The sequence below is a fragment of the Vidua macroura genome, chromosome 1 (genome assembly GCF_024509145.1).
Source record: "Vidua macroura isolate BioBank_ID:100142 chromosome 1, ASM2450914v1, whole genome shotgun sequence".
NCBI lineage: Eukaryota > Metazoa > Chordata > Aves > Passeriformes > Viduidae > Vidua > Vidua macroura.
Window position 1 is genome coordinate 5,697,263 of NC_071571.1, and position 25,705 is coordinate 5,722,967.

The 25,705-nt window shown below is 41.4% G+C and overlaps 1 protein-coding gene across 3 annotated transcripts; it reads right to left on the bottom strand.

Annotated features, from left to right (window-relative positions):
* Positions 1 to 5,417: 5,417 nt before the first annotated feature.
* Positions 5,418 to 24,819, bottom strand: EXOG (exo/endonuclease G). Of its 3 annotated transcripts, XM_053988086.1 has the most exons (9): positions 24,658 to 24,745; positions 24,054 to 24,165; positions 23,365 to 23,514; positions 21,650 to 21,789; positions 21,494 to 21,555; positions 20,462 to 20,492; positions 19,826 to 19,902; positions 16,697 to 16,811; positions 5,418 to 5,999 (listed from the first exon to the last, which is right to left on the bottom strand). In XM_053988086.1, the coding sequence occupies exons 3-9, from the start codon at positions 23,369 to 23,371 to the stop codon at positions 5,538 to 5,540; spliced, it is 894 nt and encodes a 297-aa protein (XP_053844061.1). In that variant the 5' UTR covers positions 23,372 to 23,514; positions 24,054 to 24,165; positions 24,658 to 24,745; the 3' UTR covers positions 5,418 to 5,537. The 3 variants fall into 3 exon arrangements, with proteins under 3 accessions (XP_053844061.1, XP_053844039.1, XP_053844050.1); XM_053988064.1 differs by lacking the exon at positions 24,054 to 24,165 and having other exon boundaries at positions 24,658 to 24,819; XM_053988075.1 differs by lacking the exons at positions 20,462 to 20,492; positions 21,494 to 21,555; positions 24,054 to 24,165 and having other exon boundaries at positions 24,658 to 24,819.
* Positions 24,820 to 25,705: the final 886 nt, after the last annotated feature.

The following is a 25,705-nucleotide window of genomic DNA, read 5'->3' on the forward strand; positions in this document are numbered from 1 at the left end:
AAATATTTATCCATTCATTTATTTATTTATTGACACAACCCAAATTTACTTCTGTGATTTGCTAAATAGCTCTGCTCTGTTTCTTAAGCAGAGTAGGAAGCATTTCCTTCCAGACCTGTTTCCTGCCCCTCTTCCCACCCACTACTGATGGGGACACCGGGATGGCAGCCATCGTACTCCTCAAACCAACATTATCAGCCTTGTGTTCAGCTCTTGGGAGTGAGTATTTTGGGAATACTACGTTGCCACAGCTGTTAATTTTTCACACAGCAGGTGGGGAGCCTGCCCTGTTTGAATGGCACCATGGGAAAGACCAGTTAAATTTACAAAACAATCCTAATTTACAACATGGCAAAGTGGAGGGTGCTCAGTACCAAGTTCCATCCCAGAGCATCCACATACACACACTTCAGTTATTTGAAGCAAATACTCAAAGCTCTGGTTCAGTCTTTTCCTCCACACTACAGCAAAAGCAGAAAAGACATTAATTGCACAGGCAGATGGTTATTAGGAAGCGTGTGAGATCTGGCTGCACCACCACTGCGTGGGTGGAGCTGATTAGATGGACCTGTATCAAAAAATAACAAAAAAAAAAAAAAAAAAAAAAAAAAAAAAAAAAAAAAAAAAAAATTGAAAGATTTCCTACATTTCCTTTGCTGCATGGTGAGAAAAGCTTCTCCCACGTGACTGCAGAAGACAATTCAAAAATAACAGCAAAATTGCTCCTCACCTCCCCACTGAGCCAAGTTACATGTAATTCCTCCCCAGCCTCACTGCTGGGAAAAACACATGGGCACCAGGATGGGTACAGGAGAATTTGGGGTTTCCTTCACTATGGCTTTGTTGGCCCCATGTTGGGCCTCTCTCTGGGGGCTCCAGAGAGAACTACTCTTGGAGCAGTTTTGTGTCAGGAAAAGCAGACGCACAGAGCTTTTTTGGTCTTTAGCTTCTTGTTTTATTCTTATCTTATCAAAACTTCAGCAGGCTGTCTGCACTAGACCTTGCATGTATGAAAACAGCACAAAAATGGCTAACAATCTTATGTTACAAGGCCTTTTAAGCCTAATAAAAAACTAAGTTGCCCAATTAAGAAGTGACACTTAGATTATTTTCCCTTCTAACCTAAAAACTGACCCCTAAAGACCTGCAATGTGGATTTTTCTATCCAATTACGAGATATCACTTAAACTCATGAAGAAGAAGGAAGAAGAAGGAAGAAAAAGGAACATGAGACAACACCCTATGCCCTCTATCTTGTCCCCATCTGCAACATACTAAAAATCCTAAAACCTAAATTTCTCACTCAAGTGACATACCATACTACTCTCTATAATCTATTGCACACTTTTGTGGTCTTTAGTTTATTTTGAGGCTTTGAAGGCCTTCTCCATTAATGAGGGTCAAAGTCAGTGCTTCCCTGGGAGTCAGAACCCCTCAGGGCAGACAGAGAAATATTCCCCTTGCCTTGGATTTCCACACTTCACTAGGCTGGCAAAGGTTAAACACGTAAAGAGACCCAGCTGCTACAGTACCAGAGGTGCCACTGCTCTGCAAGCTGCCTCCAAAAATCCCTCCCTCTTCCTCTGCTGTCCTCTGCTTTACCCACCTGGCTGGCCCTGCCTGGGGAAGCATCTTTAGAGCAGCTTCACCATGGAGACCTCCCACCAAAACCAGACAAAGCAAGGTTGCTGTACTTCCACAAGCCCACTCCACCCACCAGCACAGATGACAAAGGCACCTGGCAGGCAGGAGACTTTCAAATCCTCTGGGGCTGACACGGTTGTGTCTCCAGTGAGCAGCCCCAGGGACTGCACGGCTCTAGCTGCCCAGTTTGGCAGGAATTGTACAAACTGGGAGTTTCCACCAGTCCATGACCCAGATAAAACAAGGCTGTAAAAGCACATCTGCTTGGATGCCTCACTAAACCAGGTGGTGTACTGGAAGCAGCATGGAATCATAAAATTGCTGAGGAAAGAAATCCTCAGATTTCTGGTTATCTTGGTGTACCTTCTGCCCTTCCAATTGTTGCCTGGTATATCCAATATACATCACCTTATCAAGCAAGAAACTGTTTCTCCATAGTTTAGTGCAGCACTCAACACAATTAGCAAAGATCCATCTTTAAAACCACAGGACAAATTGAAAATTGCTCAGAAATAAACCAACCACACAAAAATTAAAAGGAGAACTTTTAATTCCACCCCCCTCTCCCCATCCAATTGTGTTTATAGATGTAAATCAACAGCACTGCAAGACATCAGTGGAGAGTTAAATCCTCAGTTAAATCCCCACCTAGAACGAAAGTCATGAAGAAGCTGGAGACAAAATTGTCTTTGTAGCAGATACACAACTTGGGTGGTCATTGTGAATGCACTTCCAGGCATTGCTGTCAAAACCCTTATCTAGGAAAAATCATTCGCTTCATACTGCACTTGATATAATGCTTCAATATAATGCTTGAAGCAGCTCATTTTAAACGGGTATTTCAGCATCACAAAGAGAAATACAGTTATTATGGGCCAGAGACACTCGAGCCGTGTCCCCCATCATTTTTGTGTGCCGGGGCTGACGCTGTGGAAGGAGTCTGCCCTCAAAAGGCCAAACACTAAAGTGCACCGAGCGCAGCCCAAAGTCCACGAGCCCAGCAGCTGCTCCTCTCGGCATTCCCTTCCCATCTGCCTCTTGTCTCCCACCACTTTCACCCTGATTCCAGCCCAGCAGACATCAAGAGCAGCCAGCCAGGAGAATATCAGAAAATCACTGTTATCGGTCTGTGGACAGCCTAGCTGTCAACTTTCCCCTGTGATTTAGTTATTTATCTTCTAAAACAAACATACAAGAACAGTGGAAGTACGGAAGTACAAAGAACAAATTTCTCCATTTCCAGGATTCCTGCTGTTCAGCTGCAGCACAGAGGTTCCCACTGTCACTACAGATGCACATGATTAATTGTGCCACAGGAATGACAGATGGACACGGACACCAGCACAGTTCCACGGATGCTGAAGCAATTACTCACAGAGGTGGCTCCAACAAGTATGTAAAGCCTCACCCCTTTGCAATTACTCATCTTGTATTTCCTACTGTAAAGAAAGCACATTTTTTTTGCTCCATGCCAGACTCCACAGTTAATTGAGATCAGGAAAGCAGCAGGAGGGGAGCAGGTGAATGTTCTCTTTGGCACGGAGCAGCTCTGGAAGAGGTTTCACGGTTCACCACCTGCTGCCACCCTCCAAGGGGAGCTGAGGAACACCAACCACGCTCAGACAGGGCTGAAAACGATCCCGGGAGTCCAGGCCATGCTGTAAGCCACAAGGCATGGAAATTATGGTAATTGGGGCTCGCAGGAATCCAAGGGGGCATGTAAGGCCTGAAGAGATTCTCTTAGGGAGCAGCTGACTCCATAGCAGGACTCCACAGGAATGCACTCACTGCTTCTGCTGCTGTCAAAGTGGTGAGCTGTCAGCAGCAAGGGATGGTACCTGGAGCTCCTCACACACACCTGGAGCTCCTCACACACAGCTGGAGCTCCTCACACACCCCTGGAGCTCCTCACGCACACCTGGAGCTTCTCACATATACCTGGAGCGCCTCATGCACATCTGGAGCTCCTCACAAACATCTGGAGCTCCTCACACACCCCTGGAGCTCCTGACACACACCTGGCACTGTCCCAAGGCTGGTTTTGCTATGGATGGACACAGATCTGTAGCACTGAGATCTGCTTCAGCCATCCATGTGAGCACCACAGGGGAGATCTGTAACCTCTCAGCTGAAGGGTGAAGAGGAAGGTGGAAGGCTGAATTAAAATAATTGAAATAATGGGGGAAAAGAGAATGCAAAGGGCAATGAACCTGTTTCAAAGGGTGACTCCATGGCAGTGCCCAAAGGCTGCTTGGACTCTAGTGAAACACTCACTGGACCACCAAGAGGCATGTGAAGAATTTGGCATTTTGTTATTCCAGGCAACCCCCCCCTTCCCAACATCTCCCACATTCTGCAAAGGGACATGTGGCTTCTTGTTTTGCAATTTGCTACTTTTGTTACATCTGACAGGATTTACAACCACAATTCTGGGTTAAAATCGAAATGAGCAAACATTTTGTCAGGGTTTCACACAATTTCTCTCTAATTCATGTGAGCAGTAGGCTTTTATGATGTCCTTAGCTAGTGACATTTCTCTGAATTTAAATGTCTGGATTCTGAGTACACGTTCTTGGCAAACACAAAAGTGTCATGGGAACCATGGCTTGCTTTATGAAGTGATCTGCTTTGGGATACTGCAACTGAGCAGAGAAGAGGGAAACTAGAGAGTTCTTAGAACCTCCAGCTGATGATTCACAGCATCCAAATAATGCTCCTGATTCATCCTTTATGAAAACAGCCCCATTCAGCCAGGCACTACATGACCCTTCTTTCATGTGAAAATATGAAGGTGTTTTTATGGCACAAACTCCAAATGTCTATCAATCCTCACCATCAAAAAAAAAAAATTCTAAGTATTTCCAGATTTTATTATTTCTTTCCAGATGTAAGATGTCAGAGGATACAAGCCACAATAAATTGCACAAATAAAGTATGAAACTAATGAAAAAAAAATTCACTTAATCTTCCAAGTAGATGCAAATCTGATAAACATCAGTTGCCACTGAAAAAGGAAATGCATTTTCAGTCAATATATAAGTTTTGTTGCACACTTTATAGTCCAAAGGCAGATGCTGAGAAAAAAGCCAGTGACTACAACAACCAAAAAGAAAGTAATGCTCACCTCTGAAGTCAAACAATATGCAAGAAAACATGTTTATCCAAACTTAGTGGTGAAAATTAAATATTAAGCTTACATTAATTTGTGAAAACCCAAACTACAGTGGTAGGCACTTGATTAAACTTTAGTTTTATTGGGGTTTTCTTACCAAAAAATCACAGAATTATACATGATGAAGTAAGTTTGCTGCAAATGATAACAATTTTGAGCTCCTGATACGCTGAAGTATTTAAAACACACAAAATCAGGAGAGGTTTTGGTTAATACAACTAAGGGAAGACCAGATTGTCTTACATGTCTCTAATAAAAGAGTGTTACATTAAATATTTTTAAATTAATTTTCAAAATATTCCAGAAAGTACAATTGCTTCTACAGCACTGCAGTAAGAGATTTGCAGGCGGAATTCCATTTAAACATGTTCCAGTTGTACTCCCAAGGTGTCTACTGTCTATTTTTGTGATATTCCTAGAAGGGATTCCACACAAACGCTAAGTCTGACGTGCCAGGTGGAAAATAGCACAAAGCCTTTCCTGGAGGTCCAGTGATCTACTCAGGCCAGAAAGGGGTCATTTACACTTCCCATGTCTAAGCAGTGCAGCAAACCACGTGTTTGCATCATGTTACACAAGAATGAGCATTATTCCAAGCCCATCAGCTTCCAAATATTTCTTTATTGTTTTCACAACTGATTCAAGGATGATTCAAGGAGCCCTCGTCTTCGTGTCTGACTTCAGTTCCCCTTTCCAAAAACCCAAACAACTTCCTGAATACTCAGCCAGCTCTCCCCTCTCTAGCTGCTACTGCTTTTTCCTGCAGCAGTTCTTCCTCCTTCTTCTTGTAAAGCTTTAGGAGATACTCATCAGGCTCAATCCCTGCCTCCTGTAACTCCGCCATGGCTTTCTCCAGCCGGCGCAGTGTCCGGGCACTCTGCACTTTGCGGGCAGTGATGTACAGAGTGAATTCCTTGAAGCCCATCAGCTTGCAGGTATCCACCTCACAGATATTTTTAACATCTTTGGTCTTGTCCACCTGGGGGAAGAAGACTAAACCTGACATTCTTTCCAGGTCTTCAACGCTGACTTGGAAGTCAGTGAGCTGGTGGCTGAAGCCTATGGGATTGTTTGGCACCACAAACGCCCCCAGCACCAGGGGCTCTGAGGACGTTCTGCTCCGCCTGGCGAGGATCACCTTGTACAGGTGGGATGGTACAGCCACATCATCCTTTCCAATTACCTGCCAAAAGGAAAGAACTGTTACAGATAAAAAATCATAGCATTGTTTTGCTTGGAAAAGATCTTTAAAATTATCAAGTGCCATCCAGCACTGCCAAGACCACCACTAAACCATGTCCCTAAGCACCACATCTTCATGTTCCTTCTCTCTGGAGCTCCTCTCCTTTGTGTAACTACAATAACTTATAACATACAATAAAAGTTCCTGATCTGCCAGTTCCAAATCACAGAGGTTTTAATATACATTTCAAATCAACTCTAAGTTACTGTCTGACATTTATTTTTTTCTCTATTACCCACACCCAGGTAGCATTTAAAAGCTACTTCACCTAAGTAAGCATTTTTTGGAAGAGATCCAGATATAAAGTACATTCAGTGACTCGGTATCTTTTTGGAAGAGAAGCCTATCCAAAGAAAATGCACCTATTTCTTCCATAAATTCCCTACAATCCAACTTCAGTGCTCATACATGTTGAGTTTCCCCCTGTGTCACTCAGACCAGGATCCAGGGATTTAAGGGGAGCCCCAAGAGTGAAGGATCAGGACTGTTAAAGTCTCACACTTTAAAGTGTTTAAAGTCTCACAATCTCACCCCACCCTGTACCAGGGATAACTCCAAGGGAATACACCTATTGATGGCAAATGTAATCTCTCCAGGACTCAAAAAGTTATGTTCATGCATGCACTGAATTAGGCTTTTTTGTTTCTTTCCTATTGCTGAACTGAATCTGTCATCTTCAGAGAGTGTAACAGACTCACACATGGAAAATCTGAGTTTTGCATAACTCTTCTGTAAGTACCCTTCTCAAATCCATGCTTTTATTCTAATTGCAACAGAAGAAAAAGATGCAGATCCCTTACAAAAACTACAAAGGCATTTTATACTGTATATAAAATCCAGTAATTTGGTGCTGTTTCCAGGATTTGCAATACCTGCAAAAGCAGACTGATTGTTTTAACTTTTTTGACAGCTTTTGTTAGATACAGTTAAAATACCATTTCAGGGAAAGCAGGTATTTATCACATTAATTGAAAGTGTCAACAGTTCAGACATGCCTTGTCCACTCATATATTGAGTATAACTCAATCACATAATAAACACTTCCTATGCACACTTTTTTTCTGATTATTCAGCCCTTCTGCAAATGAAAATACATTTTTAAAATTAAATTTTGCCTGTGGCTATTGAACCAAGATTCATGTTGGTCTATTTCAATATTAATTAAATTTGAGTTACAAATTCTTTCAGTGATTTGTGTCCTCTACCTCTGTTGCCAGGTTTTTAAATGACTGGTCCTAAAGTCTTACTGGTTAGACCAAAACCAGAGAAAGTACCTTCAGGAGAAAGGGAAAACTCTGATGATTTTGTTTCATGTTTTAAGCAATAACATAAGAAACATTACTCCTGTTTCTGGAAAACACATGCTCTTAGATTTCTTTACTGTGTTCTGAAATACCTCCTTCCCTTTCCCTACATGAGGTTATTTAATAGTTTTGCTGTAGTTTAAACTTTTTTGCTTGTTTGGGTTTTTTCAGGGGGTGGGGTTTTGTGTAGGTTTGTTCTTGTTGTGGGTTTTTTTGTTTGGTTGGGTTGGATTTTGGTTTTTTGAGAGGTGGTTGGATTATTTGGTTTTTGTTTTCCTACAAAAATTGTCATGGTTATGCCAGCAACCTTCTCCCAGGTAATACTCTGCCTAGACATCAAACAGTCACTGAAACTGGTTAAGGAAGGAATGCCTTATGCCAAATCTTCTCTCCCTTTCAATGGTGACAGATGTGTTGATAGGGAAATGAGAGCTCCTGAGTGTCAAAGCACTTTGTATTTAGCATTCTGTGGATGTGAAACCAGAGCTACACCTCCCCAGGACCAACACCATAAATAATCAAAACTGACTGATGCACAGGTAATGCTCAAATGTACTAAAAGCAGTGCAGCAACACACTGCTGTATCTGGTGAGTTAACACTGAATTACAAAATGAATGGTGCTGGGAGCTTTAACCTACTGGAGATCAGTGGCACTCGAGCTGGGCAGTACCTGCAAAATACTGGGGGTGAGAGGGAGGGAGCCAAGAAAATCCCTGAAGGGGAGAGTAAGGAGTTCATATTTCGATATTCACCCAAGGACACCCAGTGATGACACTGCCAAAGGCAGTAGGCTGGGGCTCCTTTTCTCCCCTGGAGCAGGGAGCTTGCAGAGCCTGCACTGCAATCCCACCTCCTGCACATTCCTAGGGCAGGGAAGAAGGTGAGGAAGAGGAGGAAGGTGCTGTAGCCTCCTGAGAGAAGGCAGTAGTGAGGCTAAAGCCCAGTCCTCAGTGTCTCCCTGGGCTAACAATCCCCTGACCTGCAGCATTTCTGTGCAGTATGGCCTTTTCGAACACTTTTCCCACTACAAATCCATGGATATGTACCAGGTCCTCCTTAGCTCAGCTCCTTCCTCCTCCACACCTCCCACTCACATCCACATCCCAGCATCCTCGCTCTGCTGCATAAAAGACCAGAGGAAGGGCGAGCACACAGATGGAGCTGCACAAGGATCTCCAATTAGTGGGGGTACATGGAATATGTAAAACAAACAGGTGAACGCATGTGGAGCGAGCTGAGGGAACTGGGGATTGAGGCTGAGGGCTGAGTGGGTGGATAAAGAGGCTGGGGAATGAATAGAGCTGCACACAAAACAGTTAGGTATGAGATGGAAATGCTGAATGCCTGAAGTGGGTGTTAAGGGAAAACAGACCCGGTGCTTATGTAATATTATGCAAATATATATATTCTATGCAAAATAATGCACATCTATGCACAGTATGGGCACCTAGGAAGAGAGAGGAGAAGAAACAGAGAGGACTAGTTCAAAATGAAGGAAGGGCTGGCCTTTTGAGAAATGTAGATCTAAATTCAATTCCATACATGTAATGGTCAGGTATGTAATTTATGTACCATTTCAGTTCCATGTAAACTCTCTTTTGAGAATTTAAATAAAATTTAAGTAGTGCACAGGCTTCAGACCAATTTCTCTGAACAGTAGCAAACTACTACTGCAATAACTTCACTGAGTGTTCATAGTGTTAAAGCAGATAAAACCATCTTCAGGTGCCCAAACTGGCAGTGTCCACAGGTGTCCCTTCCTCACTCAAAACAGGGTATAAAAGTTCTATCCCCAGCTAATTCTGCTGGAAAGCACCATCAAAGGGCAGTGCCTGATTTCTCTGACAGAGTAAATATGCATGACTAAGAATAAATGTCTTTTTCTGCAGTTTAACACTTATGTGCACCATGCACAGGATGCATCACCAGTAATTTCTGCAATGTGACCCAGTGATGTCTGTTAAAAAAGGAAATGGAGATCTGGAGCACGGCAAAGTACCTCCATCATTACTCCCTGTAATATCCCACACTTTGCTGTTTTATGGCAGCGAATAGAGAAGCTGCAGAGAAATGTTTCCACAGAGTTGACCCCCCACCAGCTCAACTGCCAGAGAAAGAAGTGTGACACTGCAAAAGCGAAATTTGGAATAGAAGAAAGAGGTAGGGAACACAAACTCCACAATTCCATTTCCTATTGCCACCTAGAGGATTTTCCTCCTAAACTTCAGCAGCCTCAATCACTACCCAGATCTGCACCATCCCATTTATCTCAGTGCTTTGCCTGGCAGAGGCAGAGAGCATATGCTCCTATTGTAACAGGATGGAAAATGGTTCAACATTATCCATGCACAGATGTTGACTTTGATTTGTGCCTGTCTATCCACAGGAAGCAGATGATCTTTCAGAAATCAAGGCCTGAAACAGCTCTCTGTCCCAGCTGGAGAAGAAGAGCAGTTTTTTAAGAGTATCTGTGATTCTAAAAGGAATTTTGTGCTCCAATACAAGCAAGAAAATATAGCAATTGCCTGTTGAAATCACTGTTGTCCCACATGCTTTCACACCACGTTGGTAACAGCCCACAAGGCAAATTTTTGTGCAATCCTTTGAAAATCCCCATTTTGCTATTGCTATAAAATTTTGCTTAATCTTCCGAATTTTCAACAGGCTCATGAAACATGAAAAAAAAAAAGGCACTCAAGCTAAAAGCCTTCTTTTTATAGCATTAAATATATTTCTTTCCCATCATCATTTGGGAAACCAACGTGAAATTTCAGATGCTTTGCTGTCTCTATCAGTTCAATGTAAAAATGTGCATTGCCCTAAATTTTTGCAGCTACTTATTCCTTTCAGTTTTGTTTTGTTTCTTTGACTGAACTTGTATCTCCTAATAATGGAACATTATCAAAATGTCATTTTCAGAGCAGTGTTTATTATTTTTCTATCATTACTGACATTGTTACTGACATTCCTCAAGTGTGTGTGAATTTGTTATTCTTCTCAAAAGCCAAATTAAACATGGACAGCTGTCGTGAGGGCAGGCCATTAAAATGTGTGCAATTCCTGACATTCAGAAATGTTTACATATCACTAAAACAACAAACGTGTTGGTAAGCAGTTGTAAAGGAAACCTAAAGAGCTCACAGGGACAGATAAGGGCAGAACATTTCTTAAACCTGAGAGAATTCAGAGAGCTTTGATAAATTCAGTCTCACAGCCAAATCATTGGATGAGGATTTGTCTTAAGCTTGGCTCTCCTCCCAGTTTTGGCCAAATCCTGTTCTTGACTGCAGATTTTAAAAACAGAGAGAGCAAATTTGATAATACCTGTGGAGTCCTTAAATATCAAAATAATTAATGAAGACATTTGCTAATGGCATCAACAGTAAGCTTAAGTATCTGGCATTAACTAATGCCACCTTCATGGTGATAATCAGATAAATTACAAGGCAGTCCCTAAAAATGTCAGTTTGGAGTTTATGAGATAGAAAACTCCATGAACCAGTGAAAAGGAATATAAGAAGTACAATGGCAGAACAGTTGAGATAACATGAGAAGAAAACAGAGTGTTACAGCGTGGAAATTCTAAGCACAAACTAATGTTATCAAATTTTAATTTTACACTGGACTTGTTACAGCTTCCCAGACTGCAAAAAAATTATCTTCCTCTGCAAGGGTACGGATTGTTTTTAAAAGAAAAGGCTCGTGAATCCGAAAGTGGTATTTTGCCACCTAGTGACCAGAAACTGAAAATCCACCGTGCACAGAATCAGAAGGGACTAAGGAGCCCTTCATCAGCGAGAGCCAGCTCTGGATTGACAATTATCTGTGACTCCTTCAGAACCTGGCAAACAGAAATCACTCTCAATCATGTCTTAACCACCAGCACCCACTGCAGAGTCCTTGCATCAGATGATACCACCATCAAATACTTAAAAATGTCAGCTCCAGAAATTCCCTTGACACTCCAGTAGCTGTTTCTTCACTCTGTGAAATTCTAACCTGAGTTTAGAACTGAGGCAGAACTGCAAACAGAACTGTCTGAAAAGAAGCACACCCAGCTCCTGTGACAGAGTCCTTCCCCTCCACCTGGCAGTAGCAAAATTAACACTTCCATCACATTTCTTGTTGGACAGAATTCCTGTCCCCCAAGCATGAGTAGGTCCATCAGTGGATGGACTGTAGGTGTAACATCATTCCTGCTGATGTGACCCCACGTTTGACAACCCAGAGCTTTGTTATAATTTGATACTGAATTCTGTATAGGAACAGACTTTCTGGCAGTACAAAACATTCCATTTACTATCACTGTAACTTTATTTACTTGATCATTGTGACAGCATTAACTGCCTCCACTCAAGTTCCTTCTGGCTTTGTTAGGCAGCACTGATTCTGCCAAGAGTGTTTTCCCCCAATATTTGAGAGAGCTCAGTCAGATGGCACTGAGAAGAACTGAGGGGTGTGAAGGCAGACCTAGCAACACACAAACCAGAAAACACTACAGATAAAAATCATAGTAACAATCTGCACAGCCAAACACTCCAAAATGCAAATGTATGTACTTCAGGAAAATTTAATTTGTTATGGCTGGTCTGATTGTTATTGCCAAATCATTTGGCAATCCTAAAAAGGGAAGGAAAAAAAGAAAATAGATGGAAAAAAAAAAAACCTCTGTTCCTGAATATAGAGTTATGACATTAAAAGAGAGATGCCCTAACCCCTTTTTATTTTTCTTTAATAAAGAGGGTATGTATATATATCATGTATGTAATAAACTGTATTTACATTATGACAGACTACTGCTTCCACAGAATTCACTTAGATTAACTTAAAAAAGAATCCACCACAGTCCTTAACACCCCTCTTCTTATAACAGCATAACCTTTAGGATGGGTACAATGCTAAATAAAAGCAATCCCAATTAATCTCTCCTGCACCTTCAGTATCTCTTCTCCTCCCACTTTAACCCAGTGTCTATTCCATTCATTTGTACTTCACATCTAAATTTAGGCCTGACAGAGCTCTGCTGGTTCACACCAGCTGATCTAAGACTGAACCCTTTCCATAATGTTTATGGGACATCTATAATGGACCTACATCCAGTAGGTATCTCTGTAACCTTGGGACCACTTGGAGCAGCCAACAAACAAGGAATAATTCCCAGGTTTATTTCCTCCTTTAACAAGCATTCCTTCCCCTACAGTATTTCAGTAGCCGACAACCTCTACTAGTTCTGAATGTTAACTGGGTAAAACCATAAAGTACCATCTCATATCTGAGAGTGCAATTTGTTTCCCAGTTATTTGTCACAGAAAGAGATGACAACTGTACCTTCTGGAATGGTTATTGTGCCTCTCTGGCCCAGCCTGGTGATTAAATTTAGACAATTAAACAGCAAACATGATTCCAGTATGAATCTTGTGTATCAGTAAAAAGTACATTAAGATGTCTTTTTCAAACAACAAACAAAACGTTATCTAAACTGTATTTTCATTTGTCAGCCACAGCTATTCTTCTTAAATTAGCATTCACTGGGATAGCCTTGGGAATGGGGAGGGTGGAGCACTGAGCATGATGTAGTTAATTATTGCAAAATTTGTATTTGAAACTCCAAATCTGCTGACAGAGGAAAATCACTAAAGTGACAGTCACTGGATAGCAGTAATGTATAAAACAAGACAATGTCATTTTGATTTGATCTGGACAAAGATGAAAAACCTGCATCTGCCTCTCCAATGACACAGAACAGATTTTTCCTGTTGGCATTCTATTCTACATATATTCTCAAAATATGCTTTTCACATACCAAGCATGATCATCAATCTACTCTTTGCAATAAAAATCTCCGCTGGAGACAGATGAACTGACAGAACATATCTGAGGATATCACAAGTTCAGCCAATATACAGAACAATGCTGGCATCTAAGGAGTTCAAGGTTAATTCCCTTTCTGGAATTAAAGAGCAAATGGTACCAGAGTCCAAGCAGGAACTGGGAACAAAGCCATGACTGATGCTCTGTTTCTCCTCTATAGTGATCTAAAAATAACCTTTTTGGATGTTTGATGAGAAAAACACTAGCATGTAAAACCATGGATACATATTTCACCACTCCTTTAGCCATAAACAAGGAAACTAAGATTGAAGAGAGGATCTGAAACAAATCAATGCAGACACACTCACTGTAGCACTTCAGTGTTTTCCTTTTTTCCTTTTCACAGCTCTGTCTGAGAGAGCAAGAACATTAGAGAGGAGCTGAGCCTTAACAGTGGCATTGGCAGATTACAGGTTGTGAGTTTCAGCACTCTGCTGTGTACTGCAGCACTTCTCCTTGAACAGCAGGGACAAAGGAAAGGACATCTTCTCACATCAGCTTCTCATGCCCAAACAATGAGGACTAAAACCCCTTTCAGTCTGAAGTCATTTGTGTGAACTCTGCTGAGTTCATTCTGAAAGACAGCTAAGAGATTCCTTCCCTTCACAACCATTAATGTTCTTCCTTTAGGGGCAGAATCCCAGACTACCAAAATCAATGGCAATGACTGCAATTATACCCAAGGTGTGCATTTGAAAAGAACTTCTCTTCAGTGCTTTGACACGTTGTGTTTCCTCCTCTAAGTGTATGTGTTCATAAAAGAAAAAACAAACAAACAAAAACCCCCAAACAACCCTCTACTCTGAAGTCTCTCTCCTCAAAGTATAACTGCAATGCAAAGCACAAAAACTTAAGCTATGAAGAAATTTCAAAATAAAAGAACCCAAACATTCTCTGCCTGTAGTTATTTAGAGGACTCAAATCAAACAATTTAATATTTTAAAGAAACAAACAAAAACCCCAGAGAATCATTATTTTACTTTTCCCACCTGGAGATACCATTATCTGTACTTAAGTAAAAATCAATTTACATAATGAATCTTACTGTAGGAAGCTGAGTTAAAGGATTTATGAATGTGAAAAAGTGGTGACAAACAAACAAGAACACCATCACTTCACCATTTTCACTCCCACACTGAACTTCAGTTCATAGTGAGACCAAAACTGGTAAAACGTTCCTAAAAGATCTGTGATGTCATCAAACCCAAAGATGATGAAGACAAAAGACAAGAACTGAATGAGATCACAAGCACAACAATGTGGGCATTTTGTGCCACTATTATGTCACTATTTTATCCAGGTATCAAGTTATTTTGAATAAAGCCAGTAAGATGCAGTGTCTGCTCTGATTTTTATCAGTGGAATACTAAAATTTACATTTCAAAACCAAGACTGAGAATGACAATCATTTTTCAGAAAATGCAATCTTCCTCTTCTAAGTAAACACTTTCTCTAGAGAAGAATGAGAGAAAGACTCGTTCAGAGCAAGAGTAAAGTGAAGCCATTGATAGATGCAGTTGATAGATTTAACTTCTTCCTGGAAATGATTTCCACTTATAAAATGTTCAAGTCAGCTCAGGATTTTTAATTCTTTGCTATGTAAGATGAATATATATTTTTAAGGATGAAAAATAAATGCAATATCCTGACAGCTACAAGGCAGCAAATCCCAGCAAGCCGTGTGTAAGCCTGGAGAACTCTGTACCGTTCTGAGTGACAGGAAGCCAAATGCTCAGCTGGAGATTGTTGAGAGGGAACATCTCCCTCCTGCTCCCAGCTGTGTGCTTTGGGACATATCTCATGCTGTCACCAGGAAGCACTGGACTACTCTGTGTGCTGCCTCAATCTTTCTACAGCAGTACAAAACCAGCCCAGTAAACCCAGTATGGATGGTTTGCTATTGCACTGGGTAATCAAGCACTTTGTGGAAGGATCTGACAGTCATCAGTGCTGGCAGACAAAAGAAAGGCAGAGGAAGGCCTGGAAAGTAGAAAGGGCAATGGTGAAGTGAGCACCTGTGGGTGGCACAGGATGATTGCTAATCTAAAGCTGGCTTTGCCACTAATTTATCATCTGGCATTGGTCATACCCCTTAAGCATGGCTTATTTATCCACTTGAAAAATGAGCACAGCCTGCACCTCCCTCACAAAGACATGGTGAGAGCTGAAGTTTGGAACTACCACTAAACATGAAGAAGGTAACTTATCACTACTACACTTTCATATGCATAACTCCCCCCAAAAATAACAAACCCAAATCCAAGTTGTGATTTTGTGACAGTCAAGGTTTGACATGTGTGGCTGGGGACATAAGGGACAGTTTCTCAAGAAGTAAAAAGGTAAAAGCAAATGGGAAAAATCAAACTCTGTCATGACCGAGTTCCAAGTGCAATCAAAAGGAAATCAGCTGTGTATTTATAAAGGAGAAATAGTGCCTAACTTTTACTGCTCAACAAGCCAGTGTTGAGAGCTGAACATCTCTCCCTTTTGTGCCTCTGACATCCCTGTGAAATATGGGGTTGTTTCAGCAAGCTCATCAATTGCTCCTCAGAGAACTGGTTGGAAGCTGAATTGCTCACAAGCTGAAACTGCAGTTGATCCAACTACTTATTTTCAAGGAAAAGTGTTTTTTTCAAGAGGTGCAAAATGTAGCATTTATTATTTGCATTATGCCAGCTTTCATCTGCAACTGCAAATAGCAATAATATCTCATTGCAGTGGGGGCAGAAGGTAACACTCCCTTGAATAACTTACCATGCTCAAATCTTACAGATGTCTAAACACAAGCCTACTAAGATTAATTCTGGGTAAGCAACAATAAATTCACTTCTCAACTTCATAGCCTGTCCCATCTGTCTGTCAGTGATGGTTTCTACAGACTGTGCATGATGAATCTTCAGAGTATTTTAAGCAGGTAATAAAAATAAGGGGCTAAAAGAAGGGGAGTATCAGTACCATTGACAATACACTTGAGTGAAGTCTTCCAAGTGACTCTGGCATGCTCAAAATCTCAGCTGCAAGGCCTCATCCAAGAGATGCCTATGGTGTAGCAGCAAACAACTGCTTGTGAAATTAACAGAGCACTGACACTCCAATACCCTGTAGAGTTTTGAGAGACCCGTCCTACCTTGGCATTCCACTCTTTCTAAGGCACATGAAGAATTGATCAAATAGATGCCTGTGCATTAGCAAACCCCACTGACTCTGACTGGATAAACAGTTCTACTGCTGACTGTGGACATGAAATAGATCTCTGTAAATAAACAAATTATTTTAAAATTATGTTTTTTTGTGTATAAGCAAGATGTAACACTTCTGCTAATCTTGTCCCAACAAATATGGCACATTTTATACATTTTGCCTGTACTAAGACGCTCAACTTTTGTTTTATCAAGTTATGATATCTATTTTAAATAAATAATTACTACTGCACTATTATTCCAGCAACATATATACATACCTGATAAGTAACACTCTTCTTTCCATCACCATCTGTTTGAGGCAAGGTAAGAGGTCCAGAAACAACCCAAACATCTTCAAATCTCTCAGTCAATTCCCGACAGTACATTTCCATTCTGGAACATATTTGTCAGATAGGGAAAAGTCAGCTGGGAAGATTTAATCTTTGAGACACACTATGAAGGGAAGGGTGAACTACTGACAGGGAGCATTTTTCCAGATTCATCTGAGTGATTCACAAGCCAAAGAAGGTAAAATGTAGGCCCAAGTCCTGCTTCCCATTTGTCCTCTGTAAATAAGGTTCATTTATTTACAGACAGACATGTGTTGCTGCACACATCTGAAAATGGTTTCTGCAGCCTTAACACATGTCTGAATAGCTGAGTTCTCTACTTACTTCCACACTTGACACTAGAAATATACTGTTGGTGGTCACTTGGGATTAGAAAAATAGAATTGTTCCAAGCAGCAAGTTGAGGCATTTTTACTTTGAAAGGTTTTATATTATTGGATTTGTGTGTTTATTCCCAAGGAATCAAAGTCCTGCAACACAGCTCTTTCTGTAGATCCAGTTTCTGTTTGCCGTTTCCACTCACTCTACTGTTTTTTGTTTTTTTTTATAGATATAAAACTGTTCAAAAATAAAGTAGTAACTCCAGGAATACTACCATATTTTTGCTTTTTAAATTGATTCAGTTTACAGAACATAATATTTCTCAAATAAGAAGGATCCTGTATTACACCTATTTTACAGAAAACAAAAGATTAACAAGGCCAGGTTGGATGGGTTTTTGAGCAATCTGATCTAGGGGAAGGTGTCTCTGTCCAGGGCAGGGGGTTGGAACTAGGTTATATTTGAAGTTCCTTCTAATCCAAATAATTCTATGAATATAGCACATCTTTGATCTAAGAGTGCAACTGTTACAGAAATCAAATACAATGAGCAAGCATTGGCCCTCTACAAAGGTAAGAGTTGCACTTCTCACAAATGGACATACAGAATATAAAACAGATGATCCCAGCTAATCTGGCTGCCTCTGAAAGGGGGAGGTTGCACCCCCTTCTCTAATTCCTGTTCCTTACATTTTTCCCTTGGGCCACTTGAACATTCTTTATCTGTCAACAACCCTTAACAAAACCAGTAGTTTTTTGTTTTTTTTTTTTTTTTCCTTTTGTGCTGGGTTAGTGAGTTAAATCACCAAGAATGAGCCACACAAATGAGAATGAGCAAAAATTAGCCCTTTCTTCATGTGATACACCAAAACATTGACTACAAGTGAATTCTTTTCCTACTGTCACCAGCTTTGCTTCCAAGCAGCCCAGCTCCTCAGGCTCTCTCATGGCAGGGAAATATAAACACCACCTGGAAAGAATGGGAATAAATGCAGCTAGGGAGCAAACTGCTTTTGGTGGCAGGAGGGACAGAAGTCAGATTAAAGTGACCATGAAATCAAAACCATGACACTCAAAACAAGACAGAAACAGTTAAATATCAGTTGGAAGAGCCAGTCCAGCAGTTTACTATTAACAGCTTGCTGGATGATTATAGTCCTGCTCTCCCCTTTCCTACTGTTCCCCTTGTTTGTCCCATCTGACCATTCCTAATCCATCTTCCATATTGGTTCTAGAAATCACCTCATGAGTTGATCCAAGTTTCCAATATGGCAGAAACATAACCAAGTAGAACAAAATGAGAATCACTTTTTAATTGGGCTGGCAAATGAAACTGACTCACCATAGTCAGGCTACTACCAAAGCTGGAACTGGGAAACCAGCAAAAACACAAGGCAGGAGGGCAAACAACACTTTAGAAAACAACAGACACTTATACTGACTAAGCTGCATTGTCTGCCTGCACCTCAGAAGACAAGTCAAGAAGCAAGTAACTAAAACAAGAGAAAGGAAGAGAATATTGAAACTAGGAAAGGATGCAACACATGTGAACTACGGTATCCTTAAAAATATTTATTATTAAAGAAATCACTGACAAAAAAAAGTGGCATTGCTGCTTTTCATGCATTTAAACTCTGGGAACAGGGTGCTGGGGTTGGGAAAAAGTGGCAATAATTGCTTAAATTGCAGGGTTGATAGTGCCAGAGGAAATTTTCAAATGCTCCCCATGATTTCCTGATTAGGCAGAGATCCTGCCTAAGGGAAACAAAGAGGGTTTCCCTACCTTGAATTGATACAAATGCCTAGCTTTGGTATAAGGAAAATTTATGCTCAAACACTTGAGTTATTAAAAAAAGAAAAAAAACCCTCTTAAAATGTTATGGCATTTTATTTGTCTATAAAACAGTATAACCTTATTGAATGGCTCATCTGATTTAATACACATTCTTGTAAAACAGGAAAGCAGTGTGCAGATGAATGATGATGCAGTTTTGATGGACTTTTATTACAACACTGTATATAATTTTGCTGACCTTCCCTTGAGTGAACCTTGAGAGATCTATCATTTTCCTCCCCTCTTTCTGAGCCTTCACATTCTCTAAGTCCTATGCAAGAAGCACTGGATGAATGCTACTTTTACTATGTTCTCTGCTCAAAAGAAAGGAAGAATAAAATCTTACATGAAGCACATTTAAATTTATCAACCACTCCACCTCAAAGTCAATCCAGTCAGCACTCACAAGTGACAGAGACCCTGCCTGACTGCTCCTTGGGAGCCAGGACCTGAAGGAACACCTCAGACCTGCAGAGTGATGGCTCAGTGGGGAGCGCTCAGTTCTCCAATTCAAAGGGAACCAACATCCACACACAGACATGGGAATACTCTCACACTGCAAGTGTTTCTTTGAGGAAGATCTAAACCCTCTCCTTGCTTCTGCTGAAACTTTCTTAAGCACAGTTAAGCCTGGTACTTTTACCCCACTTCAGCCAGAAGAAATAATTTTGTCTATTTTAAATAAATGTCCTAGACAGTTTGACTGGATGAAGAACTAAAGTAGTCACTATACTGTCACTGAGAGAACTGAGCTGCCTTTCATTTCATTCAAAGCTCCCATGACCTCTACAGATACACTGCTCTAAAATACCTGGATGTGAAGAACCTTTAAAACTAAAGCATTTTTGATTTATGCTGCTGCCTGGTATTTTTCACTTAGTTTACTTACAAGTAATTTCTCACCTGTTCCAAAACCCAGCATTATTTTCATAATTCTGAGGCACAATGTTGGACAGATAAAATGTTTCAGCCATAGCTCTCTGCATAGAGAAAGAAAATACTGTAATTTCACTAAGACATTCATAAGCTGAAGACACATTTTAGCAGTTTGTGGATCAGAATCCCATTTCTAGTTTAGTTTTAACATCTACTAACATAGAAAATCAGAAAAGCCTAAGTCAGAACACCTACAAAATTATTTAGGATTAAGAGGTGCACAATTGAGGTGAAACCCTGCAAAGTTATCTATTTTTTTTTTCCTGGCAGAAACAGCATGAGAATGTCCAGCTCTAGAGGCACAGGAATTACTGTCACCCAGTGTCAGTTTGGTAATGTCTTTGAAAGCAACTAGTCATTTTTCATTTTGAATGGGAAGGACACTTTCAAGCATCCTTTTCATTTATTTGACTGCTTAATGGCTAACTTTTTCTTTCCTTTACAAGAAAAAGTTTTATTAGATATACTCATCAATATTTTACACATACATAACATACAGGCAATGAAATGATTTATGAGACCATAATGGTCAAACATCCATATATCTGCTTAATTTCATGTTGTAGAAGTGTCATAAACATCTCTGAACAGAAGCTTACATACCTCCAGAGGTGAAGGACCTGGTGATAAATCACTAGACATACACAGGGAAATACAGAGAGAAAAAAATTCCAAGATCTTAATCCAGAATTTTCACAGGTCTTGTATCTGTCAGTATTTTTCACATACTACTATTGCAAGGTGATGGGATTGACAGAACTCTTTAGGATAATGAGCAAACACTACCTCCACTAATTAGACAGTGAAATTCAATTTTTATAATCCTATATTTGAAAGACTGTATCATCTCACTGCATTTCAAACCAGGTCCAGCATTCCTGTGCACAGGGAGCTCACCAGCAAAAATACTCCAGATATCAGAAATAAATAACAACAAAGACATTTCCAATAGAAATAAAACTAGTGATTCTTTCATTTACCACATGCCACTATGCTGTCACTCCACCCCACTGAATACTATCTGCCTGGAGAAATACAAACTCTAACTGCTTCTTAATTAACAAATTGCTGCATTACGCACATTTCATAAGAGGATCCAATAAATTCAAGGCTGCTTTGTAAGTCAGCCAAGGCATTAAGGCATGCTTCTCTTACAGCTTGAATAAATGGCAGGTGAAGACATTTTATAGACTGAAAGAACTATGGCAAAAGGGTCTAATTTACCTCATACACATTGCAAGGAAGGAAAAAGCTTTTTAAATCATCCAGGCAATCCCCTTGTCAATACAGAACAGTACTTAACAGCATCTTTGCTTTATCCAATCTAGCCTTAAATATCTCAGCAGCTGTTGGCCACAATGACATCATTGTCCCTGTCTCCCTTTAACTGAGCTTTGAAGACTTGCAGGGTTTTCTTGCTGAAGGTTATCATCTTCATTTTACAGGTAGACTATGTGACATGCAAGAGGCTGAGAAAACTTGCTTAACACCACACTGTTCAGGACATCATGTCTGCCAAACAAGCTGATGTAGGTGTGATTTAATGAAGAGAGGTATGTCATCAGAGCATGCACCTGATTTAGATGCCTGAAGCAGACTGTGAGAGCATCCTACACTGCTCAATCAGGAACAGACCTTGTAACTCCATATCCAGCTCTTTGCATCAATAATGACATCATGCTCCACCTCAAAACAAACTGCAAAAGGAACACTGCACATTACTTCTAAGGGTCTTCTGACCCTTTCAGGCCGATAAGCACAAATTAAAAACATGGGAGAAAAAAGTCCTACTGTTGAAAATTTGTTATCTCCTGCTGGTGCCATGTGTCCTCGTGACCATCCACTGCCAAGGTAGTCTTCATTGACAGCACTGAACATCAGAGGGATGTTAGGGTCTGGTCTGAACTTACAGTGCCTTCGATCTGCATCACCTGAAGAACAACACACTAAATGGTCAGATTATCATGAAACCTTCATAATCACAAGACAAAAAGATCTAATTCTGTCATATCTTGCCAGACAACCCATGTTTAAGGATTCAGTAGATTAATCTGAATTCTGTACATCTCATTTACAGGTAATGTTAATTTCTTTCTGCCATGTGTTTTAAATATTTAAGTTCTTACTTACCAATAAAATATATGGGGTTTTGCATCATGACTTTTCAGTCTTCCCAAAAACAGATCTGCCTCAAATCTCAATTCACACAGCTACAGACATGAATCAGAACTGAATGCCTCAAGATGCTTAATTTCAACTTGCAAGTTAGTTGTATCTGATTATTTAGAAAACATTTTAACAATTCAGCTGTTAAGGTCCACTTGAAAGTAAGCCTGAAATTAATGTTTTCTTCTCAGAAAGAAGGGGGATCAATGATGCTACTTAGGGGTTGGTCATAATGTTGCTTTTAATTTTGAAAGGTAATTTGAAGACAGTGATTTAGATACATTTAGAGGGCTATTGCTTTCATAAAGCATTTTACAATTACATGGTTACCTCCATTACTAATAATCTGCCTTATAAAAACTGAACTAATGCTATAAACTTAATTTACATTGACTGTATACCACTCACATTTCATTCACCACTGACAGCAAAAAATCACCGAGCCTCTGTCTTGCATAAAGAACAGGGGAGAGAGTATGAGAACTGTAGCAGAGTAAATAATGGCTGCAGTGAGGAGGTAATGCCCTATCTAGCTCTGAACAATTGTTGATGCCCTTTGCTCAGTTTTTATCTCACAAATGGACATTCTCCTCCCATTCTGAGCAAATCTCTTAAGATCTGTACATTAAAAGCTCTGCCTACCACTGACACAAACTGGACCTCAGAACTAACTCCACTGCTAAGGAAGCAGGAGCCATTTTTATGCACTCCAGCAACTTTGCAGATCCAAATCAAGTAAGGAAAGGTTAATTTTCATTGTTTCATCTTCTCTCCATTCCTGTTATAAAAACCCAAGTTGAGCTTCCCTCCCTAAGATCACTACAGGACTTTTCTCCCTGACTGCTCCAGGGTGCACCTTCTGTGAGCAGCAAAGGTCATTCAGAGCAGCACAAATGTAAGGAGATAAATGTTGCATACAAATAGAGATATTATAAAAGAAAGCCCTTATAAAATATGTTTTAGGCCCTGCTACTCTAGCTAAGCTAGCAGTTAGCTTGTAACTTCCCATGTGAAAAAATCGTAAGAATGAAAGTCAGTTAGCACAACAAATCTATTCTGGAAACAGAACCCTTCACACCTGCAAGAACAAAGTCTATCCCATGGGAATCAGTGAACAAAATATGTAAACTATGCAGGAGTAGAAAAATTTGATGGACATGTAAAATGCCATTTACTAACCAATGAACTGAGTGGCAAGAAAGTTATGAACCAATTAAGAGTTATGTATACATGAGGTCTTGAAAACTGTAAAATGGGCTGTAACATTAAAGATTGGCTTTTCTGCATGAAGAAACTGAGTCCTGTCTGCTTATTACTGCAACAAATAAACACCTACATACCCAGCATCTTTTGTTTTGAAATGTGTTCAATCACCCATCTAGGCACCCGTTTTGCCTGGTCATAAGACAGTGCATGATTTGTGTAACATCTGGTCTCTGTTCCAGCCTCAGGAAACCCATATCTTTCCAGCAGAGCCTCTTCTATTGGTTCTAAGGAAAAAAAAAAACAGAAAACCATCCAAAGATGAAATGTGATCATGAATGGGACAGTAGGAAAAAAAAAAAATCTCAGTGGGTGTAAACCTACATATAGGGAATTACTTGAGGTTACAGCTACAATTAAGACCTAAAATATATTAAGAGAGTTCTCCAGTGAAACTCTCATCTGCCAAAATAGTTGTGGTTCTCATCATGTTTTAACATGAGGATCTGACTAAGTCATCTATCTACTCTAATGCCTACAGAAGGCAGAAGAAAAGCTATGAGACATTTTCTTTCCACAGAAGAAAAGCTCTCAGATGTGCAGGGACAAATCAGGCAACAAGGAGTTACAGACACAGGAAATCAACACATACATTTCACCCTTTGGAGCTGAAAATCAAATTCCTCACAAGCTGAGATTTACAAGTTGGGCACAAGCAAGTCCTGCCCTCTCTGGGAATGCTTACACTCTGCTCAATGAATGAAAGCTTCTCGGATTTTCATTATTTTTGCAAGCAATATTTTTTTTCTCATGGAGGAATATTTACATCCATCTTACTGTCTTGTTCATTCTCCAGCCATCTGTCCAACAGCAACTCATGTTTTTAGAGCCATTCTTCCTCTGCTTTCCAACAATCCGGTACTTTTAAAGCCTTGAGGCTGTGGAGAAAACCATTCACTCCCTCAGGTGCCCCAAACATCTCTTCCCACACCTAAACCCCACCAGACCCCAGACCTGATAAACGAGCCTCGGCTCATCCAAGGCAGCAACAGCTGAAATTTCGTGTGACTGACCCGAAATGTGTGTTTAAAACTAAATACGCATTCCTCTCCTGCCACCAACACTGTGCCGTGAGCAGGTGCAGAGGGAAGCGCTGTTAATTACAAGCTACAGCCCAGCATCCCCAAATAACCTCCTCCTCACTCAGCCCGCCGCAGGTACTAAGGGAACCCCACGATCTCCCAGCAGTATTTGGGCATTCCGGGAATGGGGGAAAGAGGGAAAAGGCGCTTCTGAGGCGAAGGAGAGAGTTTAGGGGACAGAAGCGGCTGTGGGGAGCGGCGCTGCGGGACCCGGGACCGCGCTGAACCGGCCGCTCCCGCCTCGCCGGGCCGCCCGCCCGCGGCGTCCCCACTGCCCGCGGCTCTTACCCTGTGCTGGGGCCCGCCCGGGCCCCGGCTCCGGCTGGCTCTGGCTGCGGAGGAGCCGCCACGTAGCCCAGCAGGACGCAGCGGCCCCGGCCGCGGCCCCGCAGACGAAGCCGCCGAGGAAGCGGCGGTGGCGGGGCCAGGCCGCCATGGCGGCGGCGGCGGGAGGGGAAGGGAAGGGAAGGGAAGGGGCGGGCGCGGCCCCGCAGCGCCCCCTCACGGCACAGGCCTGAGGGCGCCATGGCGGCGTCGCCTCGGTGCGGGGACACGGCGTGAGGGGGACGAGCCCGGCGGGCTTTCCCCGATAGCTGCGGACAAATAAAGTGGGATCCTTCACGGGGACTACGGGGACTGTAGCGGCTAAACTGCCCCCATCCAGCTTGGCGGGGGGCGACCAGCCCGGGCTGCAAGCGCAAAGGATCACTGAATCATAGGATCATAGAATGGTTTGGATCAGAAAGGAGCTTTAAAGTCTTTAGCTGGAGAGAAAAGATCACCTCTCTTATGAGGAGAGACTGCAGGAGCTGGGTCTGTTCAGTCTAGAGAAGACTGAGAGAAGATCTCATTAATACATTTAAATATCTCAAAGGTGGGTACCAAGAGGACGGTGCTGGACTCTTCAGTGATGCCCAGTGGCTGGATGAGGAGCAATGGCCACAAAGTAAAAGAAGTTTCACTTCAACATGAGGAAGAACTTCTTTACACTGAGGGTGGCAGAGCACTGGAACAGGGAGGTCACAGTTTTCCCTCTATGGAGCCATTCCAAACCCACCTGGACACATTCCTGTGTTACCTGCTCCAGGTGATGCTGCTTTGGGAGGAGGTTTGGACTGGGTGATGTGCAGAGGATCCTTCCATCCCAAACAATTCAGTGATTCTGTGATGGTCCAACCCCTCAGCAATGACCAGGGACATTTTCAACCAGACCATTTGCTCAGAGCCCTGTCCAAGCTGACCTTGAATGTTTCCAGGGATGGGACATCCACCACCTCTCTGGGCAACCTGTGCCACTACCTCACCACCCTCATTGTAAAACATTTCTTCCTTATAA